The sequence below is a fragment of the Notolabrus celidotus genome, chromosome 9 (genome assembly GCF_009762535.1).
Source record: "Notolabrus celidotus isolate fNotCel1 chromosome 9, fNotCel1.pri, whole genome shotgun sequence".
NCBI classification, from domain to species: domain Eukaryota; kingdom Metazoa; phylum Chordata; class Actinopteri; order Labriformes; family Labridae; genus Notolabrus; species Notolabrus celidotus.
The window spans coordinates 5583286-5605368 of NC_048280.1; the positions used below are offsets into that span (position 1 = coordinate 5583286).

The 22083-nt window shown below is 39.6% G+C and overlaps 2 protein-coding genes across 2 annotated transcripts; one reads left to right on the forward strand and one right to left on the reverse strand.

The window, feature by feature from the left end:
- Positions 1-4892: 4892 nt before the first annotated feature.
- On the reverse strand, positions 4893-9159 carry endog (endonuclease G). Its single transcript, XM_034692264.1, has 6 exons — positions 8949-9159; positions 8320-8513; positions 8078-8219; positions 5995-6104; positions 5819-5900; positions 4893-5574 (listed from the first exon to the last, which is right to left on the reverse strand). The coding sequence occupies exons 1-6, from the start codon at positions 9117-9119 to the stop codon at positions 5377-5379; spliced, it is 897 nt and encodes a 298-aa protein (XP_034548155.1). The 5' UTR covers positions 9120-9159; the 3' UTR covers positions 4893-5376.
- An 8039-nt stretch (positions 9160-17198) lies between these two features.
- Positions 17199-19292, forward strand: LOC117819058 (nuclear factor 7, brain-like). Its single transcript, XM_034692263.1, has one exon. The coding sequence runs from the start codon at positions 17211-17213 to the stop codon at positions 18621-18623; it is 1413 nt and encodes a 470-aa protein (XP_034548154.1). The 5' UTR covers positions 17199-17210; the 3' UTR covers positions 18624-19292.
- The last annotated feature ends 2791 nt before the right edge of the window (positions 19293-22083 follow it).

A 22083-nucleotide genomic window follows, 5' to 3' on the forward strand; every position in this document is an offset into this window, starting at 1 on the left:
AGGGAGGAAATGAGGAGATGAGAAAGGAAATGAAACCAGTGAAGAACAGATGAAGGGAGGAGGAAGGAATTTAGGAGAGGAGGTACAAGATGGAGATGGGAGAAGGGGAAAGTAGAAGACAAAAACAAGAGGGGAGGAAAGAAGTTGTGGAGACAAAGGAGGTAAGAATGGAGAGCAGAGGAAGTAAAGGGAGGTACCAAGGAAAGGAAATGAAAGGAGAAAGACAAAGGAATGAAATCAAGAGGAGGCAAACTATTTCCTGAAATTCTGTTTAGGTTTATCGGACAGTTGTTGCACATTTAGAGTTTTTTTCAGAGCCATAAACTCCTCTAATCGCGACTGTGCTTGTGTGTGAGTGTGTGTGCCCCTCTGAGAGAGTTTCATTCAGTCTGATCCCAAAGAGGATTTGGTAAACAACATGTATACGCCCCTTGTCAATTAGCTTACATGTTGATGTCAGCATGGTCAGTATAATCCAGCTCTTAATGTGCTTTAATAACCCTCTGCCCCCCTTCTTTACTCCTTCCTCAGCTCTTCTTAGTGAGATACTCTGGACACACACACACACACACACACACACACACACACACACACACAAACACGATGGTACCTTAGAGACCAGACACGATACAACAGGACAGGATGCTGCTTTAACTCAGCCGGCACTGGAGCTGAATGAAACTCTCCTGGAGGATGACTCAGGGATCATTTTTACACCACACTTCCTCTTCTATTTATTGATACATGATTACTTCTAATCCCTTCTAATCTTCTAATTCCCTACAACTGTCGTAAATGGAGACATAAAAACACATGCTGCCCCACATGATTTTAGGGGATGCATCAAATACTTGAGACTTTTCACTTAAATCCCTAAATGCTGACCCAAGGGTGCTGCAAGGTAAAAGTTAAGGGATTACCAAAGCCATTAAGACTAACCCGCCACAGACTGCAAGTGTCTGCACCAAATTTAAATCCTGTGTTGACCAAAAATCAAACCTACTTATGATGAATTATGGGGTCGTATCTATTTAGTAGTGAGCGTCTAAATCAGGGAATAATGTGTGGAATAATTTTACCAGTTACTATAAATGAAGCACACCCAGTAAAGCCAGTTTTAAAAGACTCTTAAAGGAACACTTTAACAATAACCTTTACATTAATTAGTTTTAATGAATCTCAGTGAACATCCTGTTTTTTTATTTTATGTTTCTAGCTGCTGTACTTCCTGTTTGTAGCATTTTCAGTTGTTATATCTTACATGTGTAGTATATTCAGTTGTTGTATTCTCTGTTTGTAGCATTTTTCTGTTCTCGTGTGTCATGTTTGTTGCATTTTCAGGTTTGTATTTCATGTATATTTCATATGTTATGTTTGTTTTATGTGGACCCTCAGAAGAGTAGCTGCTAATGGGGATCTGAATGAAGGAATAAAGGAATAAAGGGGTAATAAGAGCGAGGGGCTCTCAGACTTCAATCAGTCAATCAGACTTTATTTGTAAAGCACTTTTCATACAATGGTATTGTAATAAAAAGTGCTGTGCATAAAAAATATATATAATTAATAGAATAAATTAAAAATAAATTTAAAAAGAAGACAGTAATAATTGTAATAATAAAATAATAATTAAAAAAAGGAAAAAGAAGTTGCTGACGAACTGAGGAAACACTGCCATGACATCTTAATGAGGAGACACTAGAGGTAAAATAAGATGTTAAAACTCAAGACAGGAAATTCAACTCACCAAAATAAAATAAATTAACAAGATAATAAAACACTGAAAGATTAAAACCAGTAAAATAAACTAAGATGCTACACTAAAAGTAAATATAGCAAGGTAACACAGAATACAATATTACAATTCTGAGAAGTAAACAGATTTTATGATATTCAGATTTTAACTTTCCCTTAAATTTCTGTGGATGCTCATTTACAAGTTTCACTTTGATCAATCAATCTTTATTTGTATGGTGCCAAACAAATGTTAACTGAAGACTCTCTCCAAACAGTGCAGGTCCAGACCGTACTCTATGTTCTATTATTAACAGAGACCCAACATCAAGACAGGATCAGATCCAGTCCCATCTTACAGACAGGACTCAGTCTGATCTCATCTTAATCCACCATGAGCAGAGCACTTTGCAGCATTTAGCAAGTTACAGTGGCAAGGACAAACTTCCTTTAACAGGCAGAAACCTCCAGCAGGACCAGACTCATGTTAGACACACATCTGCTGAGACCGTGTTGGAGAGAGGGATAGAGGGAGATGAAGAGAGAGATAATGATGATGAGATGGATTGTCGTAGTAGTAGGTGTAGCTGTTGCCGCTGGTGTCTGGAACGTCCACAGCAGCTGGATGTCTACTGCAGCAACTCAGAGGAACCTACGAGACAAGGGAGCTCAGGGACTCCAGAAAAGTCTATAGTTAGTAACTTTGATGGGACAGGGAGAGTAAAGTAAGTGACAAGCAGAGAGAAGGATAAGATAGGATCCCAGTGTGTCAGTTTCCCCAGCAGTTTAAGCCTATAGCAGCATAACTAAGAGCTGGTCCAAGCCTGAGCCAGCTCTAACTATAAGCTTTATAATAAAGGAAAGTTTGAAAAGTAGAGAGGGTGTCTGCCTCCTGGACCCTGACTTGTAGATGATTCCAAAGGAGAGGGGCCTGATAACTGAAGGTTGTACCTCCCATACTATTTTTAGAGACATTAGGTACGACGAGCAGGCCTGCATGTTGGGAGCATAGCGTTGTAGAGGGGTAATAGGTCACTATGAGCTACATCTATTCTGTTTGTGCATTTTCTCCTGTTAAAGCCAGACTTCCACAAGCTTTGAGGTCATTAATCCTGCACTTGTTTGGATATTTCAGCCTGCAACAGGTTGAAGCTCTGACTTCTAATGTTCATTATCCATTATCCAAAAAAAACCCCAAGTACTGCATAACCTAAAAAAAATCATGATGACAAACTTTGACTTTGTTTGCAAAAAGTTCCTCCCTTTGTTTAATCTTCTTTTCAGCTCCACAGTCCAGACAAAAAAAGTATCAGCCATTCTCACTTCCCCTCTGAAACTTCCTCCCCCTCACATCGGCATAAATCACGACAGCACACTTCCATTTATTCTGGCTTCCCCTGGCCTCCCTCTGATTCTGCCTGATGCAGCGAGTGTCAGGGCCAAGATGGCGGTTAATGATGCACAGCTCGCCAGGGGACTGAGGCGAGGCTGCCATTTCAGCCGGGGGACGGAGCCGTCTGTGCTGCTAATGCTTCCAAGACAGCTGGAGACCCAAACGCAGCTGCACCGAGGAGCTGTAGTCTCTCCGGACGCTCAGCCTGATGGTCAATGTGTCCCTCCTGGAGCTGTATTCACATATGCACCGAACCCAAGACCTGTTTGGGTTTCTTTTATGACTCTTTAAGGACAAAAACTGTTGCCAGAACATGTTTTGGACTGTGTTGATTCACCATCTATATTATAGGACATACAGTAACCAGTTAGCTGCATGTGACAGTCTTTTAAGATCTCTGTTCTTTCCTTTGGTGAGAGCATGTGTGTAAATACTGTTAAATCAACAATTTTAAATGAACCCTTTTCAAACTAATGGTATTTATCTAACTCATTTATAATGTGAAATACTGACTGTATTGACGTTGCTGTTGTTGCAGCTGTCTTTAAGTGAAATCATAATAAACATCTGTCTTAATCATCACTTTGACTTGGGTCACAATCATTTATTCACATAGACTGTATAGAATATGAATGTAGTATCCGTGACGTCACCCATCTGTTTCTGAAGCGCTGCTTTGAGGCCAATCGTCAGCGGCAGCCATATTGGAAATTTGTTGAACTCAGCATAACTTCTGTCGAGCGAGTGTGTTCCCGCCTGTCAATCTAGTCAGCTGTGCCTCTCATTCGAACATCTCAATATCTTCCAAATTGACATGTTAGAAAAAAAATTCACCCCCCTGTACAGTGTGTGCCGATCAAGAAATGAGCTATCCAGACTACACTCGTCTTTTGTACCAGGCTGTAAACATGTTTATTTCTGCTGTAAAGATCGGCTTTTTGAATTGGTGTGTATGTGGTTTCCCGTGCTTCTGGAGCCAGCTGCAAGCGGATCCTCAATGAACTGCAGTTTTTAACACTTCTGCATTGGACTCATACTTTTAGACCGGAGTTTGCTGCTTGTTTACTCATCATGAATCTACCCATTGCAATAATATAGTAAACACATGATACGGCTCCAGTCTGCATCACTCATCATCCAGAGTTCCCTGCCTTACAGGAGGTTTGCTTGTTTGAACAGCCGGGATAAAGACAGGTACGTCCCATCTTTTAAATTTGCAGAAAAGTGAGTTTGATTCACTCTAAAGACCGATACCGCTACTTGATCCTGCTACGTGCTTGTTGATCCAAACAGCTGAACACCAGTCTGCGAGGTGCGTCCGAAAATAGTGCCAAAACAAAGGGGGCTTCTGACAGCTAACTGAATAGCTCCAATTTTTTCTACTGGTGCATGCATTTGCATCGTGATGAGTGCCTGGACCATATTTTCTCAACTTTAGCGAAATTACGCGAAATAGGAGGCCCCCATCCGCAGAGAATTGTAGCCTAGCTTGCCGACCGGTCCTCTGGGAATTTCCTCATTAAAGGGGAAGAGCACAACGGCACTCATTGTGGCTAGAAGGAGCAATAGTGTAATGTAACTCATATGACCCCACTAAAAAAAAACTGAAATATCCCTTTAACTAATGAAACTCATGAACTCAAAGTTACTAACCATAGACCTTTCTGGAGTCCCTGAGCTCCCTTGTCTCGCAGGTTCCTCTGGATCTCTGCTGTAGACCTGCTGCTTCCAGACTCATAGAGATAAATAAAAACAGGTCCTCTCCTTCTCTCTTTTCAGAATTTATATTTTAATATATTTCCCTGATTTTTTCTACCACCATTCAGCTTTACTCAAAGATATCACGATCTCTGTCACACCAGGAACAACCTGGAGAGAAGCTCATGAGTGTTTTTACAAGCTTTCAGTTCTGCAGTAATGAACCACATTATTACACAGAAAGTGGTTCTTCATGTGTGAGTGTATGACATAAACTATGGATAATGTATCTAAATGTTACATCACATTTATAAATAAACTATATATAGCATTTATTCTGCACTAAAATGTTTTTTGGTTTGCTCCATGATATCTGCTTTCACAGGCTCCTCACACAACCACAGCAGAGGATTATGGGTAGTGCAGTCCATCCTCAGCACATGTCTATACTTGTTTTTTTGTATTTTATGAGTCATTATGTCTGGTTTGAATCTCCTGCTGGAAAAGTGCAGATAAAACACCAGTGTTTGTGGAGCGACAGTTGGAGGTCTAGTTCATCTGTTCGTGATGGCCTGCAGGGTGCTGGTCCTCTTCATGATGTTTGGGACAAACAGAAGTCCTGATCCTCTCTCGATGGTCTCAATGGGAACCAGGAAACGCTCCAGAGGAATCTTCTCATCGACGGGTTCATTTGGAAAAACGTAAGATCGGAGCTCCACCCCTCTGCCGTCTGCCTGCTCCAGGATCAGCACCTGAGGAGGAACAGAACAGGGGAATAATCAGAGGGGTGTACCACGACTCGAGATTAGAGGGGGAGCAGGGTCTGATGAGCCTCAAGCTGACTCTCCTTTAACCTTTCACCACCTACTCCAAACTCATGACCTGGTTGGGACCATGGTTTGTTCAGAGTGCCGTCATTTCCTTATTTAAAGCCTGAAAATAAGTCATGGATTTTATACAGCCTCATCATCATCAGCAGCAGAGAGCTGGACTTACCTTGAAGAAGTGTGTCGGCACAGCCACGTGGTTTTGTCCTATAACTTGATATCGAACGTAGAGTTTCCCATCAGCCTCCGGCCTGAAACACACATGCACACACGCCTGATGATGTCATACTGTAGCCCCTCCCACACAGCGTTTTGACAGCAGAGGAGAAGAAGCAGAGCGGTTACCTGGGCAGGTAGAGTGGTCCAGTGCAGACGTAGACGTTGAGGTAACGTTTAGCCAGAGAGCGACACATTTTCTCCAGATTGTTCCAGGTCTTCTGGTTCAGGTGAGGGTTCTGAAAACAAACACAGATCAAACAGAAGTCTTCAGTCTGCTTCTCACTCAAGCTGTGTTTCTCAAAAGACATATTATATTCTTATAAATGTATTACTGTGATAAGTTGAGCCCAAAGTCTGAGTCTTTGGCATTGTGTATCCGGATGTCTGGTAACATGGTCAGATCCGGCTGCTTGAGGATCATCTTTTCACAGCCTAAACATCAAACAATGGGAGAGTCCACCAGTCTGCCTACTCTTGTTTTTCAACTTTTTGGCTTACTTTAATATTTCACACAGCAGATCATTTATCAGTCAAGGTATTTCACAAATATTACATGTCATCAATACATTTTAGTCTTTAAGTTGGGCCAAAACGAAATTTATTTCCACTTATCCTTCATTATTTGAAGAGAATCAATCTGTACTTCACTGTTGAACTCTTGTATCATGTATAGAGTTTAAGAGCTTTACAATTTGCATGTTACAAATAAAATAGAGATGATCCAACCATAGACTGTATAATAAATGGGTGTTGTATTCGTGATGTCAACCAGCTTATTCCGAAGCCCTGTTTTGAAGCCAATCGCCAGCATGTACCATATTGGAGATGCTGAACTTCACTTTGTCCGAGCTAGTGTAAGGTAAAGAGGCGGGCCTTTAGCCTTTTGGCAAACAGACTGTCAATCAAGTCAGCTATGCCCTTATTTGGGCAAAACTTGTAAGTTTAATATCTTCAAATATGACACGTTATTAAAAATGTCACCCGTGTACAGTGTGTGCCAATAGAAAAATTAGCACTTCAGACCTAAACCGTTTTTTTTGTACCAGGCTGTAAACATGTTTATTATTGCTGCTTGAATGAATGTGTATGTGGTTTGCAGTTTTTAGCACTTCTGCATGGGCTTCATATTTTATCTTCATAGATCAGAGGTTGGCGCTTGGTTCCAAAGCGACTCATTTCCAATTCGTTTGAATTCAAATTTGGATTTCAACTAATTGACAAGACTAAATGTGAGACAGAATTCAGTCAAAACTGAGCACAATCTATAGCTATCTGTTAATATTAGCAGAGCTGACTCCACCAGCCTTCTGACCGTATAAATAATGGACATAGTATCCGTGACGCCACCCATCTGTTTCTGAAACGCTGTTTTGAGGCCAATCGTTGGCAGCGGACATATTGGAAATATGTTGAACTCAGCATAACTTATGTCGAGCGATTGTGACGTAAAGAGGCGGAGTTTGAGCCTCCTAGCCAACAGCTACAGTGTTCCCGCCTGTCAGTCAAGTCAGCTGTGCCTCTCATAATAGAAAACTTGCAATCTAAATATCTTCGAAATTGCGGTGTTGTGAAAAAGTCCACCCCCCGTACAGTGTGTGCCAGTCGAGAAATGAGCTATCCAGACTACATTTGTTTTTTGTACCAGACTGTAAACATGTTTATTTCTGCTGTAAAGATCGGCCTTTTTGAATGGGTGTGTATGTGGTTTCCGTTACTTCTGGTGCCAGCCTCAAGCGGATCCGTTTTTAGCACTTCCGCATTGGACTCATATTTTTAGACCGGAGGTTGCCGCTTGGTTTACACAACTAAACAAACACATCCCTGGTGTAACTCATAAAGCCTGCACACGAGTTTAAATGCACCACTGACTGGGCTGCAGAACATAGAGCATCTCTGTGCAGCAGTGCGATCAATCACATTCAAATGAGCCATTATGCATTATTTGGGGAAAAGTAGGCATTTCTTGAATTTGCAAATGAGCCTTTTTAAAAAAAGACAATATTGACAAATCAGGATGAGAGCACACATCTTCATGATCAGACTCAAAACAGTAGCATGAAGCTGCAGAACTGTGTGGGCATTCAGCGCTGGAGTATCATTAGTGCAATGTGCTTTGTGAATCAGACCATGAGAAGGTGCAGACAGCAGGGTGAATAATGCGCAGTACTTGGTGCTATTAGCGGCCACAATCCAAACTTAGTGTGTCTACCTGTGGTGATACATTGCTCAGGTAGAAGGTGTCATCCATGGCTTTCTGACTCCACTTGTGATTGGCTGCAGCAGCCAGGTGACCTCTGTCGAAGCCACTCCCTCTGTAGTCGGCATTGGTCGCTCTGTGAAACACGTGCACACTGCGGAGAGAGGAGGAAGAGTTAAATAAAAGAAGATTTGCTCAAGGATTTTATGATGAGAAGCTGAACCTCCAGCGTCGCCTGCTCCTTAGAGATTCACCTTTCATCCTCTTTGAACTCGCAGTACTTCCTGTCTGAAGAGCCGCTCAGGGTGGCGGGGTTTAGCCTCTCTATTACCCATGATGCAGTGCGGGTGCGGGGATCATATGAGGTGACGTACGACTCTCTGGTCTTGATGTTGGCCATTGAGGGAAAGCCATATTTCATCACCACTCCTGAACCGCCTGGACTCACCTGGACAACAAGACACAGCAAGGACCTTCAAGTACAGGAAGTCTCTTTCAAAATAAGATGCATGTTTACATGTTATTTCAGACTGCATGTTTACACTCTAAGGTTTCAAAATGTTTTATTTTTCATAACTCATCAATAAGATAAAGAGTTTAGAAGTTGCTGCAGAGTGTGACAGAAACACTTGTTCAGGTGTATATCATAACCCTCTAGTTTTGGTGAAAGAGTGAGAGTCTGTTGACCTCTTAAATATGCAGCTTATTGCTCATGAACAGGTGACAGTGTTGTTTATCTCATGTGCACACACACTAGGATGCGCACGCATGCAGGTAAATAAGGTCCTACAAAGTCCTGCACTAGTTATACAAACGACACACACACACACACACACACACACACACACACACACACACACACATACACACACTTGCCCCTCACCGTTAACTCAGAGGCCTGGACTCTCGGTACCGGGAGAACCGGGATTCTGCTCAGTAGACCGTCCTCCTCCTCCTCCTCCCCCCGGCCTCTGACACTCAGCAGGCGGCTAACCGAAGCCCCGAGTCCCGCTCCGAACAACAAGGTCACACCGGTCCGGCTCCACCGCTTCATGCTGCCGGTTTATCAGACGCTCATGACGCACTCTGATGACGTAACAGCGCGCGACGAAAGTCAGATGTTATGCATGGTACAGGAGGGCGTTTCCTCAAAAATACAGACAGCTAACAACAACAAACAAATATGAAAATTATTACATTATTTTTTATTAATTATTGCTTAATTTTTTTTATTCATTTATTTACTGTCAAAAATAGATTATTATTATTATTATTATTATTATTATTATTATTATTATTATTATTATTATTATTATTAATATCATTATTATTATTGTTATTATAATAACAATAATAATAATTAATAATAATAATAATAATAATAATAATAATAATATATTACTATTGTTATTATTATTATTATTATTATTATTATTAATATCATTATTATTATTGTTATTATTATTGTTATTATTATTATTATTATTATTATTATTATTATTAGTAGTAGTAGTAGTAGTAGTAGTAGTAGTAGTAGCAGTAGTATTAGTTATCTATTTGTTACTATTATATATTACGGAAGCCCTAAAAGGACAAGATTAAATACATTTTATTTTCTCTAAGAAAAATAAGTCAAGATCTTGAGAAAACTGACCACATAAAATCTAATCATATTCTTTTAGGGCTTTCGTACGGAAAAGAATAAGGGCCACTGAAAAGGGTACATTTCTTTATAATTATTATTATCATGAGAAAAAAATCTGAATTCTGAGATTAAAGTCAGAATTCTGACTTTAATCTCAGAATTCTCACTTTTTTCTCATAATAGAAATAATAATAAAACATTTTTTTCAGTAGCCTCATCCTCTTCCGTACTTTCCTACTAAGCATAAAAGGAGCATATTTATACATATGTAATCAAGTAACTTCAGGTATTAGGAAAGGTCTGTTATCAGTTTCTTTAATTGTTTTTTCTTTTTTTTTTTTCTCAAACATTGTTTCAAAAATGTTGCCTCAGTAAAGAATAAAAATACTTCTTGAGACATTTATCTTACAGGTTGAAATTTAAACACAAAAAAAACAAGCTTCACTCTCTGGGTAAAAAGAGATAAATGATCCCTTTATCACGAGAAAATTAAGTCGAGAACTATAGATAACAAACTTTGTTTTCTCAAGATAACAACAACATGAACTACTTATCTCTTGAAAATGGAGAAGAAGAAAAAACAAATATATATATTACTTATTTGCTTAATTTTCTTTTATTATTAAATTATTTGTTTTCATTAGAATGTAACCTGAAGTACAAAACCCTGATGTTACACACCCCGATACAGTAGTTGGGGGTATGCACTATAATTATTTGTTTTGCAATCTGCCATTGAAACAATTGAAGAAGAAGAAGAAGAAGAAGAAGAAGAAGAAGAAGAAGAAGAAGAAGAAGAAGAAGAAGAAGAAGAAGAGTATCAAAGAACTATAACCAAACTCTCCAAATTAGCAAGTAGATGAATTAAACTAGGGGAACATATGTTTCGATGTGCAAGGTTTCTATCATTGCATTATCAACGGCAGGATAGATTTAATTGTGTGCAATTGGCTTTAACTCTTATTCTCAATTTGTAAGATAAGATGAAATAAAAAGGGATGCTGATTGAGGGCTTAGGGCCTGTGTCCACTAGCAGTTATTTATGTATTTATTCCCACCACTGGCAGTGTCACAACCTCAATTTTAGAGCACTTCCCAGCACACGTACTGCTGATCGGTTATAGAAATTGTCTAATGCAGCTCCTCTCAGCAAAAAAAAAAGAGTATTATGCTCATTATCCGGCTTCATGTTGTACCTCTGACAGCTTTGCAGTAGCTTCACATGATTTACAGCTAAAAAACGACTCATCTCAGGCAGGTGAAACCTTCATTTCATCCTCACACTTCATTTCAGTGAGAGAGAGAGAGAGAGAGAGAGAGGATGTGTGTGTTGTTCCACACACAAGAGTCTTCCAAGAGCTAAGCATCTTTTTCCACCTTCTAAGTCTCCATGGTAAAAAAAATAAAATAGGTTCTTTCCTTGAGGAATTACTGAGGATTATGTGTGTGTGTGTGTGTGTGTGTGTGTGTGTGTGTGTGTGTGTGTGTGTGTGTGTGTGTGTGTGTGTGTGTGTTTATGTGTGTGTTTTGACAGGCAGCGCTAGGTGTCTCTCGCAGATCAGTGTTGTCAGGTTTGCGCTGTATCTGTCTCGTCCCTGCTGTCTGAAACACACTGTTGTTTGTTTTACACATCTGTCTGCCAAGCTGTTCACCTGCTGCTGCAGCAGAACAACACACACACACACACACACACACACACACACACACACACACACACACACACACACACACACACACACACACACACACACACAATTTACACCCTTCAGAACCACAAATATTTTTGTTCATTTGTTTTGATGAAAGTATTTCCTTGTTCATTACATTTTCTCAGGGTGGTCTTTTTCATTGATTAACTATACATATAATGGTATTCAGTGTGTGAGTGTTTCTTTTAGTTTGCATGTGATCGTGCAAGGACTTCCAGGGTGTATTTTCTTTCACAGTTTCTCAACCAACTCTGAAAGTGTTTTGCTGTTGGCCTTTGTTCACATGTCTCAGCACTCTTATGAAAAAACACATATCTGGTTCTCTACAAAGCGGCTAAGCTGGCTGCAATCTCTTGTGAGTAATACAGGTCATATCAAAAGTTAAAGGTAATGAACTAATGTGTATTTATGTCAGTCCCTCAGTGTTCTCAGACGGACAAGAAGGTCACCTCTGGTCTTAAGCCAAGATTTGAGGATCAGTGAGAGACTGGGCTGTCATAAAACAGGGGAGGAAGGATAATCACACATATTTCAAGATGGCAGAACACATTTCCCATCAGTCATAGCATTCAAAGCATCAACTTCAAACATAAAAAATGACAGAGTCAGTTTTGTAAGAATGATTTTGAGAGAGCTTGAAAGAGGAGATCCTGTAGGTGGAGCTACAGGCACATTGGAAACATGAACGTGTGTCTGAGGAAAACTGCTGCTCCAAATGTGAAGATAAATGTTACTGTATGTAAAGCAAAAGTGCACATACAGATAGATAGATAGATAGATAGATAGATAGATAGATAGATAGATAGATAGATAGATAGATAGATAGATAGATAGATAGATAGATAGATAGATAGATAGATAGATAGATAGATAGATAGATAGATAGATAGATAGATAGTTTTTTGTTTGTTCTAGCAGCTTACAACATGGGGCAGGAGAATACAACAATGTGCTTACATAGTTAAAAATAAATAAATAAATGATAATGTAATAATGATAAGGTAAAATAAAATAAAACAAAATATAATAAAATATATAGAGACGTATACACAATGTACACTTCTACACTTCTACCTTATGAATCGATGGTAAGGTAAGTTATTGCATGAATACAATTGCACCAGGTTTTTATGAGCACACACAGAGCCATTCAAATATGAGAAGTTTACAGTCAGTTTGTGGGTGTGAATCATAGATAATGACAACAAGGGACTTATTCATAGCATTGCAAGACTGACTGTATATACATATAACATAATGTCACAAGTAGGTCTCTAGTACTGTGCATATGATGTCATATGAAGCTTTGAGGCTGTCTTTTTTTTTTTTTACCTGAGCTTTAAAAAACAAGTTCCAGGGCTTCACGCCAGGTAAACACAGCGACATGTAGTGGCTTGTGAATCTTAAAGCAGACTTTAAACACTGCAGGTATTAGTCAAGAAACGAGCATTACATTAGATTGTTATCTCTGTGTTTATTTTTCTGATTTTGTTGTTCAATGTGTTCAATATATATTAATTTGAGCTGTCAGAAATAGGGTTAAATATGAGAACAAGAGCTCTATTTAAGGTAAGATACAGCACAAGGACAGCATAAGATATGGTTCAATATGGGGTGAGCAAGGGAGTGTTTCAACCCAGAATCTGACCCCTAGATATCACTGAATATTCCTGTTTCTGCACATTGTACCTTTTATATCTTTCTTTAACAGTTTAATCGACGAATCAGAGATACAGACGTACGAATATGATCATAAATCTTGATTTTAAATGTATGCAATTCACACAGCACAATCTCCTGTAAGTCCTGTGTTACCACTATCATCTCAGGCTGAGAATCATTAAGAACAAGCTTCTTGGCTTGTGACCCAGCAGTTCAGTGACCTCTGTCTCCTTGGCCTCCTTATCAAACACAGTGCTCAAGAATAAACTGGTGCAAGCAGTTGTTTTCTCATATGCAGGAATAGATATAAGGCCTTTTGAGTAAAGTGTCCATGTGACACAATTTTACACAATTCTAAGAGTCACGTAGACAAATCATCATGATGCAGAATTTAGTTTATGGGTGCATGGCTAAAAAGATCCAATAGTGCAATATTCAAGACTTTCATTAAACATGAACAGGCAAGTATTTTCAAGCTTGAAGATACATAGTAGTTGTGCAACAGATCACCCTGCACGGTTGCACCATGTGTGTTCTGTCGAAGGAAAACGTATTATCAATGTGTACAATAAGTTGCAACCAAGCTGCAACCTCCAGCCGCGAGAATTGAAGCCAATGCGGAAGTGTTAAAAACTGCAGTTCCTCGAGTGTCCGCTTGAGGCTGGTTCCGGAAGTACCAGAAACCACATACACACCCATTCAAAACAGCAGATCTTTACAGCAGAAATGAACATGTCTGCAGCCTTGTTCAAAAAACTAGTGTAGTCTGTATATTGTTTTATTTAACCTTTATTTTACCAGGAATAGTTCAATTGAAGCTGCATGGTGGTGCAGTGGGTAGCGCTGTTGCCTCACAGCTAGAAGGTTCCTGGTTTGAATCCCCGGTCAGGCGGGTGCCTTTCTGTGTGGTGTTTGCATGTTCTCCCCGTGCATGCGTGGGTTCTCTCCGGATACTCCGGCTTCCTCCCACAATCCAAAAACATGCTCAGGTTGATTGATCACCCTAAATTGCCCGTAGGTGTGAGTGTGTGCGTGTGTGGTTGTCTGTCTCTCTGTGTTAGCCCTGTGATAGGTTGGCGACTCGTCCAGGGTGTACCCTGCCTTCCGCCCAAAGCCAGCTGGGATAGGCTCTAGCCCCCCGTGACCCCTAACGGGATAAGTGGTCACGATAATGGATGGATGGATGGATGGAGTCCCATTGAGATACAAAGTCTCTTTTACAAGGGAGTCCTGGCCAAGACAGCAGCATAAAAAGTTTCACAAATAGAACAGGACAAAACATATAGTGACAAGTATTACATCGATTTATAAATTAGCAGTGTTAAGCTCTAAAACATGAGCACAAGCTGATCAGATCATCCTTTATCCTAGTTTTAAAATCCTCCAATCGAAATAAACGATCCAGTTTCAGGCGACCCTGAAGCTCAAACCAAGAAGAGGGAGCAAAGATATTAAAAGCACTTTTACCAAAGACAGAGCGAGTCCGAGGAATGACAAAAGGAAATTGTCCATGGGATTGAAGATGACAGCCACTGACATCTTTAGGAGTCAATAAGGAGCATAAATAAGACAGCAGCTCCTGTTGGATGGCCTTATAAAGAAAGACATACCAATGCTCCATTCTTCTGTTGTGTAAGGAAGACAAGCCTAACTTTTCATACAAGATACAGTGATGTATAGCTCATTAATCAATAGTGGTGTCCTTGATGTCACCCATCTGTTCCTGAGAGCTGTTTTGAAGCCAATCCTAGCCAACAGCTGTGTGTTCCCGCCTGTCAGTCAAGTCAGTCATGTCCTTAAATGGGCAAAAACTCGTAATCTTAATATCTTCTGAACTGTCGTGTTAGAAAATAATTCACCCCCCGTACAGTGTGTGCCGATAGAGCAATTAGCTACTCAGACCTACACTGTTTTTGAACCAGGCTGTAAACATGTTTATTTCTGCTGTAAAGATCGTCTTTTTTGAATGGGTGTGTATGTGGTTTCCAGTGTTTCTGGAGCTGGTCTAAAGTGGATGCTCGATGAACTGCAGTTTTTAACACTTCCACATGGGCTTCATATTTTGAAACCGAAGGTTGCTGCTTGGATTTCACCATAGACTGTATAAATAACAAACAACAGCTGCCAGATAAAAGGACGCTTGACCAATTGCCGTTCTTTAGGAATGTTAATACAATAGATTAGTGAATATATTCACTGTATTTTACTGACTTTCATGGAAAAATAAAACATCTAAAATCACATGACATTATGCATACCAATAAAACTTTGAGCTCAAATTTTAGGCCGTAAAAAAAAACCTGTAAAACAAAGTCCAAACGTGGTGAGAGTAATAATCAGCCATACACAGAAGCAATGAACAACCAGATGTCCTCTGATCTGAAAAGTGGACAATCAAAGTGTAATCGTTTTAAGTTAGTGGGAGAGTTTCTTCTGTGCTTCCAAGTGCTTGTCATCTTTCCTGTCTTTAAATTGGTAAAAAATAAAGATGAAACAAAACAGATTTGAAAGTCCAAGTCTTCTTTGTTTGGTCATTGTTAAAGGTGACATATCACGCTTTTTTCATCAATATATATTGGTCTAAGAGGTCCCCAAAACATGTCTTTAAAGTTTGTGCTCAAAAAAACACTTTGAAATCAGATTTTGGTCTGCCTGAAAAACCCTCTTCTTCAGTCCTCCTCAGAACACTCTGTTTTCTCTCTGACCACGCCCCCTAAGGAAGTGGATGTGCCTCGGCTGTCCAGCACGTTGATCTAATGTTTACATGTTGGCTGAATATACACGGCTGCTCAGAGATCACGTTTCTTCAACCCTCTGAATCTGATCCAGAATCTGATCCTGACGGAGAGGCGCCTGCAGCAGGACCTTTCTGAACCATTGGTCACAGATTTAGTGTTTCTTGTTGTTTTATTTATCAGTATGTCGACGTGTGTCTTGGTACACAGCTACAAACATGTAGCTATGTGGCTATGCTAACTAGCGCTTGCACTTATCCATGATAAATAAAAATCATCCACTAGATCTTCAAATCTGCAGACGTGGGGAGTAAAACCGACCTCTACCAGAAAGGCAGCAGGACCTTTCTGAAGGATTGGTCACAGATTTAGTGTTTCTTGTTGTTTTATTTGTCAGTATGTCGACGTGTGTCTTGGTACACAGCTACAGCTACAGCTACGAACATGTAGCTATGTGGCTATGCTAATTAGCGCTAGCACTTATCCATGACAAATAAAAGTCATCCACTAGATCTTCAAATCTGCAGACGTGGGGAGTAAACCTGACCTCTGCCAGAAAGGCAGCAGGACCTTTTCTGAAGGATTGGTCACAGATTTTGTGTTTCTTGTTGTTTTACTTGTTAGTATGTCGATGTGTGTCTTGGTACACAGCTACAGCTACGACATGTAGCTATGTAGCTATGCTAACTAGCGCTAGCACTTATCCATGACAAATAAAAATCATCCACTAGATCTTCAAATCTGCAGACGTGGGGAGTAAAACCGACCTCTGTGTTTATTAAGACAGCCTACAACTAGCATGCCTCCCTCCTAAGCTCCTTGTTAGCACACATTTGTGCAGGTAATGAAAAACGGAGGAGGGGATTCAGTATTATTTTATACAGTCTATGGGCTGAACAAGCTCCGAGCTCTGACTCCGTGACAGACCGGATATTGTTGTTATGTAACAAAAACACTGAAGTCTGAAACGGCTCGTTTCACACACATTTACAGAAAGGTGGAGAAATCAGAACAGGGGCAGAATGGATTTTTTTCATTTTCGGGGGGTTTGTAGACATGCCAGGGACACATATTTCAGGTAGAGAACCATTAAAAAGTCCATTTTGCATGATATGTCACCTTTAAAGACACTCTCAGGATTCGATGTTTGGCTTGTAAAGTTGTCCGTTCTGTCTACTTGCAATAAAACTAAAGGGCTGCATTTAACACCGTCAATGATTAACCAGTGAAAGAGGTTAGTTGATTCGACAGCAGTTTGATACAGTTGAATGGTGCAATGCTGGCAGATCATTGTGGGAGACCTATCTCAACGCACATTTTTCCGTCTGTACTCAGCAAAGGGGAAGACGAGTCTGGTGAGTCTTCTTTAGGAACTATTTCGAAAAAGAAAGCAAATGGCTGACAAAATCTCTCGTCTTGAAAGTTACCTGAACTGCCACGTGTGTGCAGAGACTTTCACAGATCCTGTGTCTCTGAGCTGCAACCACAGCTTCTGTTCAAGCTGCCTGCAGAAATTCTGGGAACAAACTGAGAACACGAACTGTCCCATCTGTAAAAGAAAGTCATCAAAAGAGTATCCAGGAGTGAACTTGACTCTAAAGGGACTGGCTGATTTGTTAGCTGGGAGAGAGGAAGCTGGATCGCCTGAGACAGAAAAAGAACAGAAGAAGGTGGAGGTGGTGTGTAGTAAACATCAAGAAGTGCCTAAACTGTTCTGTAAAGATGAACAGAGAGCTGTGTGTCATGTCTGTGATGTTTCTCTCCACCAGAGTCACACTGTAGTTCCTGTAGATCAAGCAGTCAGGGAGCTGAAGGAGCAGCTGAAACCTGACTTAAAGTCTCTACAGGACAAGAGGAACAAATACAAACAAATAAAGGAAACATACAAAGAAGTGATTCAATACTCCAAGAAGCAGCTGTCTTCCACAGAGACGCAGATCAGAGCAGAGTTTAAGAGGCTCCAGCAGTTCCTGAAAGAGGAAGAGGAGTCCAGACTGACAGCTCTGAGGGAGGACGAGGAGAAGAAGAGGAAGACTATCATCAGAGAGATGAAGAGGATTCAGGAGCAGATCTCCTCTCTGTCAGACAGTATCGGTGCTGTTGAAGAAGACCTGCAGAAACACAACGTGGCCTTCCTCAGCAGTTATAAACCCACTCAGACCAGAGCCAGAGTCCAGTGCTCAGAGTCAGATCCACAGCTGGTCCCAGGAGCGCTGATAGATGTGGCTAAACACCTGGGCAACCTGTCCTTCAGAGTCTGGGAGAAGATGAAGGACAGGGTCCACTTCAGTCCGGTCATTCTGGACCCAAAAACTGCAAACCCCTTCCTCTATCTGTCTGATGATCTGACCAGTGTGAGACATGGAGACACAAAGCAGCAGCTTCCTGACAATCCAGAGAGATGCACCGAGCACCCCATTGTTCTGGGCTCTGAGGGCTTCAGCTCAGGGAAACACAGCTGGGAGGTGGAGGTGGGAGACCACCAAGTCTGGTTTTTGGGTGTTTCTAAAGAGTCAGTCGAGAGAAAGGGAGAATTATCTGCTTCTCCAGATAATGGAATCTGGTGTTTAAAGTATCGCACTGGAAAATACACAAATGGAGAAGGAAAGGATGTCAAAGTGAAGACAAGTCTCCAGAGAATCAGAGTCAAGTTGGACTATGACAAGGGGGAGGTATTTTTCCACAACCCTGAAGACATGAGTCACATCTACACTCACAGAGACACTTTCACTGGGAGGGTTTTCCCATATTTTGGTATTGGAAAGTCAGGTAATGCTACAACTGGTGAAATCAAAATCTGTCCCTGATATTCCTCTGTGATATTCAGGATGTTGTTTAATTGTTTGAGCTCTTACTTGTTTGCATTATGATTGTTTAAGGTTGAATACACGCTTAAGTGATCACTAAACTGCCTGAAATCACTGCAAATTACTTTTTTATCATGAGGTTTTATCAGTGGAATGCTTTGAGTCACATTTCAGCTTTAATTTTTTATTGTTTTTATAATATAAACAAATCATCAAACCAATCAAAACTTTAAAGTATATTCAAAACAAAAATATTTTACACCTGAGATATGATTTATAGCTTGAAACAATCTATATGGTTTCTCATTTATGTTGTTGGATAAACAGGATGATCACTTGTTACTGATGTGTAAGGATATGAGAACCATCCTTGTGTGTTGGAGAATACTAAAGCTAACGCCCACAAAGTCATTGAGCTGATGTGGGTTTGGGATCCTTTTAGTGTAAAGTTCTGTTGATAGGCCATGTCAAAATTACTCTTGTTACCTTCTAGTAGATTTAAAATACTTTGTGCAGCTTAAAGCTAGAAATGACTCGCCTATTATTACTGTTTAGTTTTCTTCATTTTGTTCTTTCTTCTTAATTTTCCTTGAACATCACAGTTTGGGAATTTGAACCATGCACCCATAAACTGAATTTTATATCATTATGATGTGTCATGCGACTCTTCTTTGCTCTTATCTTTTGTTTTAGTCTTTGTGTTAAATTGTGTCACATGGACATTTTACTCAGTAGGCCTTATACAGTATCTATACCAGCAGATGATTAAACACTTTACAGCAAAACAGCTGCTTGTACCAGTTTATTCTTGAGCCCTGTGTTTGATAAGGAGGCGAAGGAGACAGAGGTCACTGAACTGCTGGGTCACAAGCCAAGAAGCTTGTTCTTAATGCTTCTTAGCCTGAGATGATAGCGGTATATCACAGGACTTACAGGAGATTGTGCTGTGTGAATTGGACACATTTAAAATCAAGATTTATGATCATTTTGGCTGTTACAGTTCTATAATAGACCCTTCTGCAGGATATCAGATTTAGTATTTTAGACTTTGAGTTTCTTCAATTTTATTACACTGAAATCTGAGTGTTATTGTTATAATGTACGTCTGTAACATGCAGCCCCACCAAAGAGGGAGTTATGTGTAATTCAGACCGAGATGTGGTGATGAAGGGTGTCCGCAAAGATTTTACTCTTACTAATCATCAGGATTTTCACCAAACATGTCGTTCTTTAACCTTTATACACTTTTTGTGACAAATTTAGTGCTCACTGGTTGGACTTCTGACTGCAGTAATGTTGTTTTTTTTCCTCAAGATTTGTTTTTTATTGGCAAAATGCAAACTTTACAATACAGGTCCATTATTTCAAACATATTTTCATGTTTTAAACATAGTCATTTGAAAGCATATATATATATATATACACTTACAAAAAAACCCCAATAATATATACATACATAAATTGAAATTATAACTATATATATACTGTATAAACATACATACATACAAATAAAATAAATATAAATGATAATAATGTTAAATAAATGAGTTGTATTTATATACTTCTAATGAGTAAACAGGTAAGTAGCTGAATAAAGCAATGAATATAACAATGATAATTAAAATAAGAGTAATAATAGTTATAAAAAAAAAGTAGATCCAAAGTAATGATTAAGGAATTGTGAAGAGAAAATAAAAATACATATAAATGAATGTACTTAACACACTGCAGTAATGTTGTTTGAACCAGAAATTTGATCACTTCTCCTAAAGTGACCCAAAATACACGACCCCAAGTTCCCACAGGGACACAGACACCCGGAATCTCAAAACAGAGAGATTAGAAGTGCACAGGACTTATCATACATACATGGCACACCTGTAAAATCAAGTTACAATGTATTAAAATAAAAAAAAGAAATAAACTAATTAGATTCTGTGAATTCTGAGCTAATTAAGATCAAGTCAGAAGTCAAAAGAGGGGTTGAACAACTGTGAAATATCAGATATGTCCCTTTTAAGTTAAGTTTCAGAGACTAGTTTGTGATAAGCAATTTTAATGTCTTGTGTGCTAAGCCCCCCTTGAAATTGAGATGACACATCTCAAAGGGTTATTCCTAATAATTTCAATATGTTAACTTATGTTGAATTAATTAGTTAATAGTTACAGATGGTTGTCACAAAGACTTTTTTGAATGATAGCTTTGAAGACTGTTTAAATGTGGTAATGTCACGTTGGGGGGAGATTGAGGGGGAACCCAAGTGCAGATTTAAAATAAAAAGATTTTAATAAACAAAACTACTGAAATGTCTAAAAAACAGAATCCAAAAAGTCCAAAATAACACACAAGGAACACAAGGAAGACTGACACACAGAGAACACAGGAAAGACAGACAAAGATCCAACCCGGGACAGGGGAAATGGAGAGACCACGGCTGTGTCCGAAACCGCCTACTATACTAGCAGTACGTACTGATTTGTCCAAAATTCAGTATGTAGTATGTGAACAAGAGCAAAATCTGCAGTATGCCAAAACTCCTCGGATGTCTACTGATTCGGGAAAATATCTCAGTATGCATCGGACCAGTCTGCCTCACGTACTGTTTCCCATAATGCACAGCCCTCGTTCTGCTTTTTCTTTTTCCTTATTCCTTGGCGGGGGGAAATCCATTTTTGGGTGCTGTGAAAGTTATCAAATTACATATGAACCACTTCATAACTTTTTAAATCATAAATGGATGCTAAAGAAGCATTTTATTTATCGGCTTCGCCGTTGTTTATTTCCGCTTTCCGAAACCGGAAATCCAGCGACGTCCGGCTCAGCATGCTGCATGACAGATCGGACAGAACAGTCATACTATATACTAAATTCAAACGCAGCATGTAGTAGGCAATACCTACTGCCTACTACATTAGTAAGTAGTATGTAGCAGGCCGTTTCGGAAACAGCCCACCTAAATACACAGAGTAATCGCCACAGGTGTGGAACACAGGACACAGGTGAGACTAATCAGGTTAAACAAAAAGGAGGGAAACACACAAAGAGCAGGAAGTAGGACTAAACTGAAAACACAGGGGATGAAGAACTACAAAATAAAACAGGAAACACAAGACTAGACTAAGAAACAAGAAAATACAACAAGAGATATGGATCACTAAACACACAAGGAGACAAAGATAACTAACACAGGGAGGAACCAAGGCAAGAAACACAAGGAAAAAATTAAACTGAACATCAACTCATGACAGGTAATGGTCATATGTGATTATATAATAAACCCTGAAAGTTTCAGAATGATTTTGCTATTTTTTGTGTCAATTAAATATATTTAAATCATTATGGCTGTAGTGTTTTTATGTCCGGTAATATAGGACATGATCTAATTGTGTGATAGTATAGGATTTTCTCCAAAAACAAGTGGTATTCCTGGCTCTGGTTAAAAGAGAGTCATGATCCCTC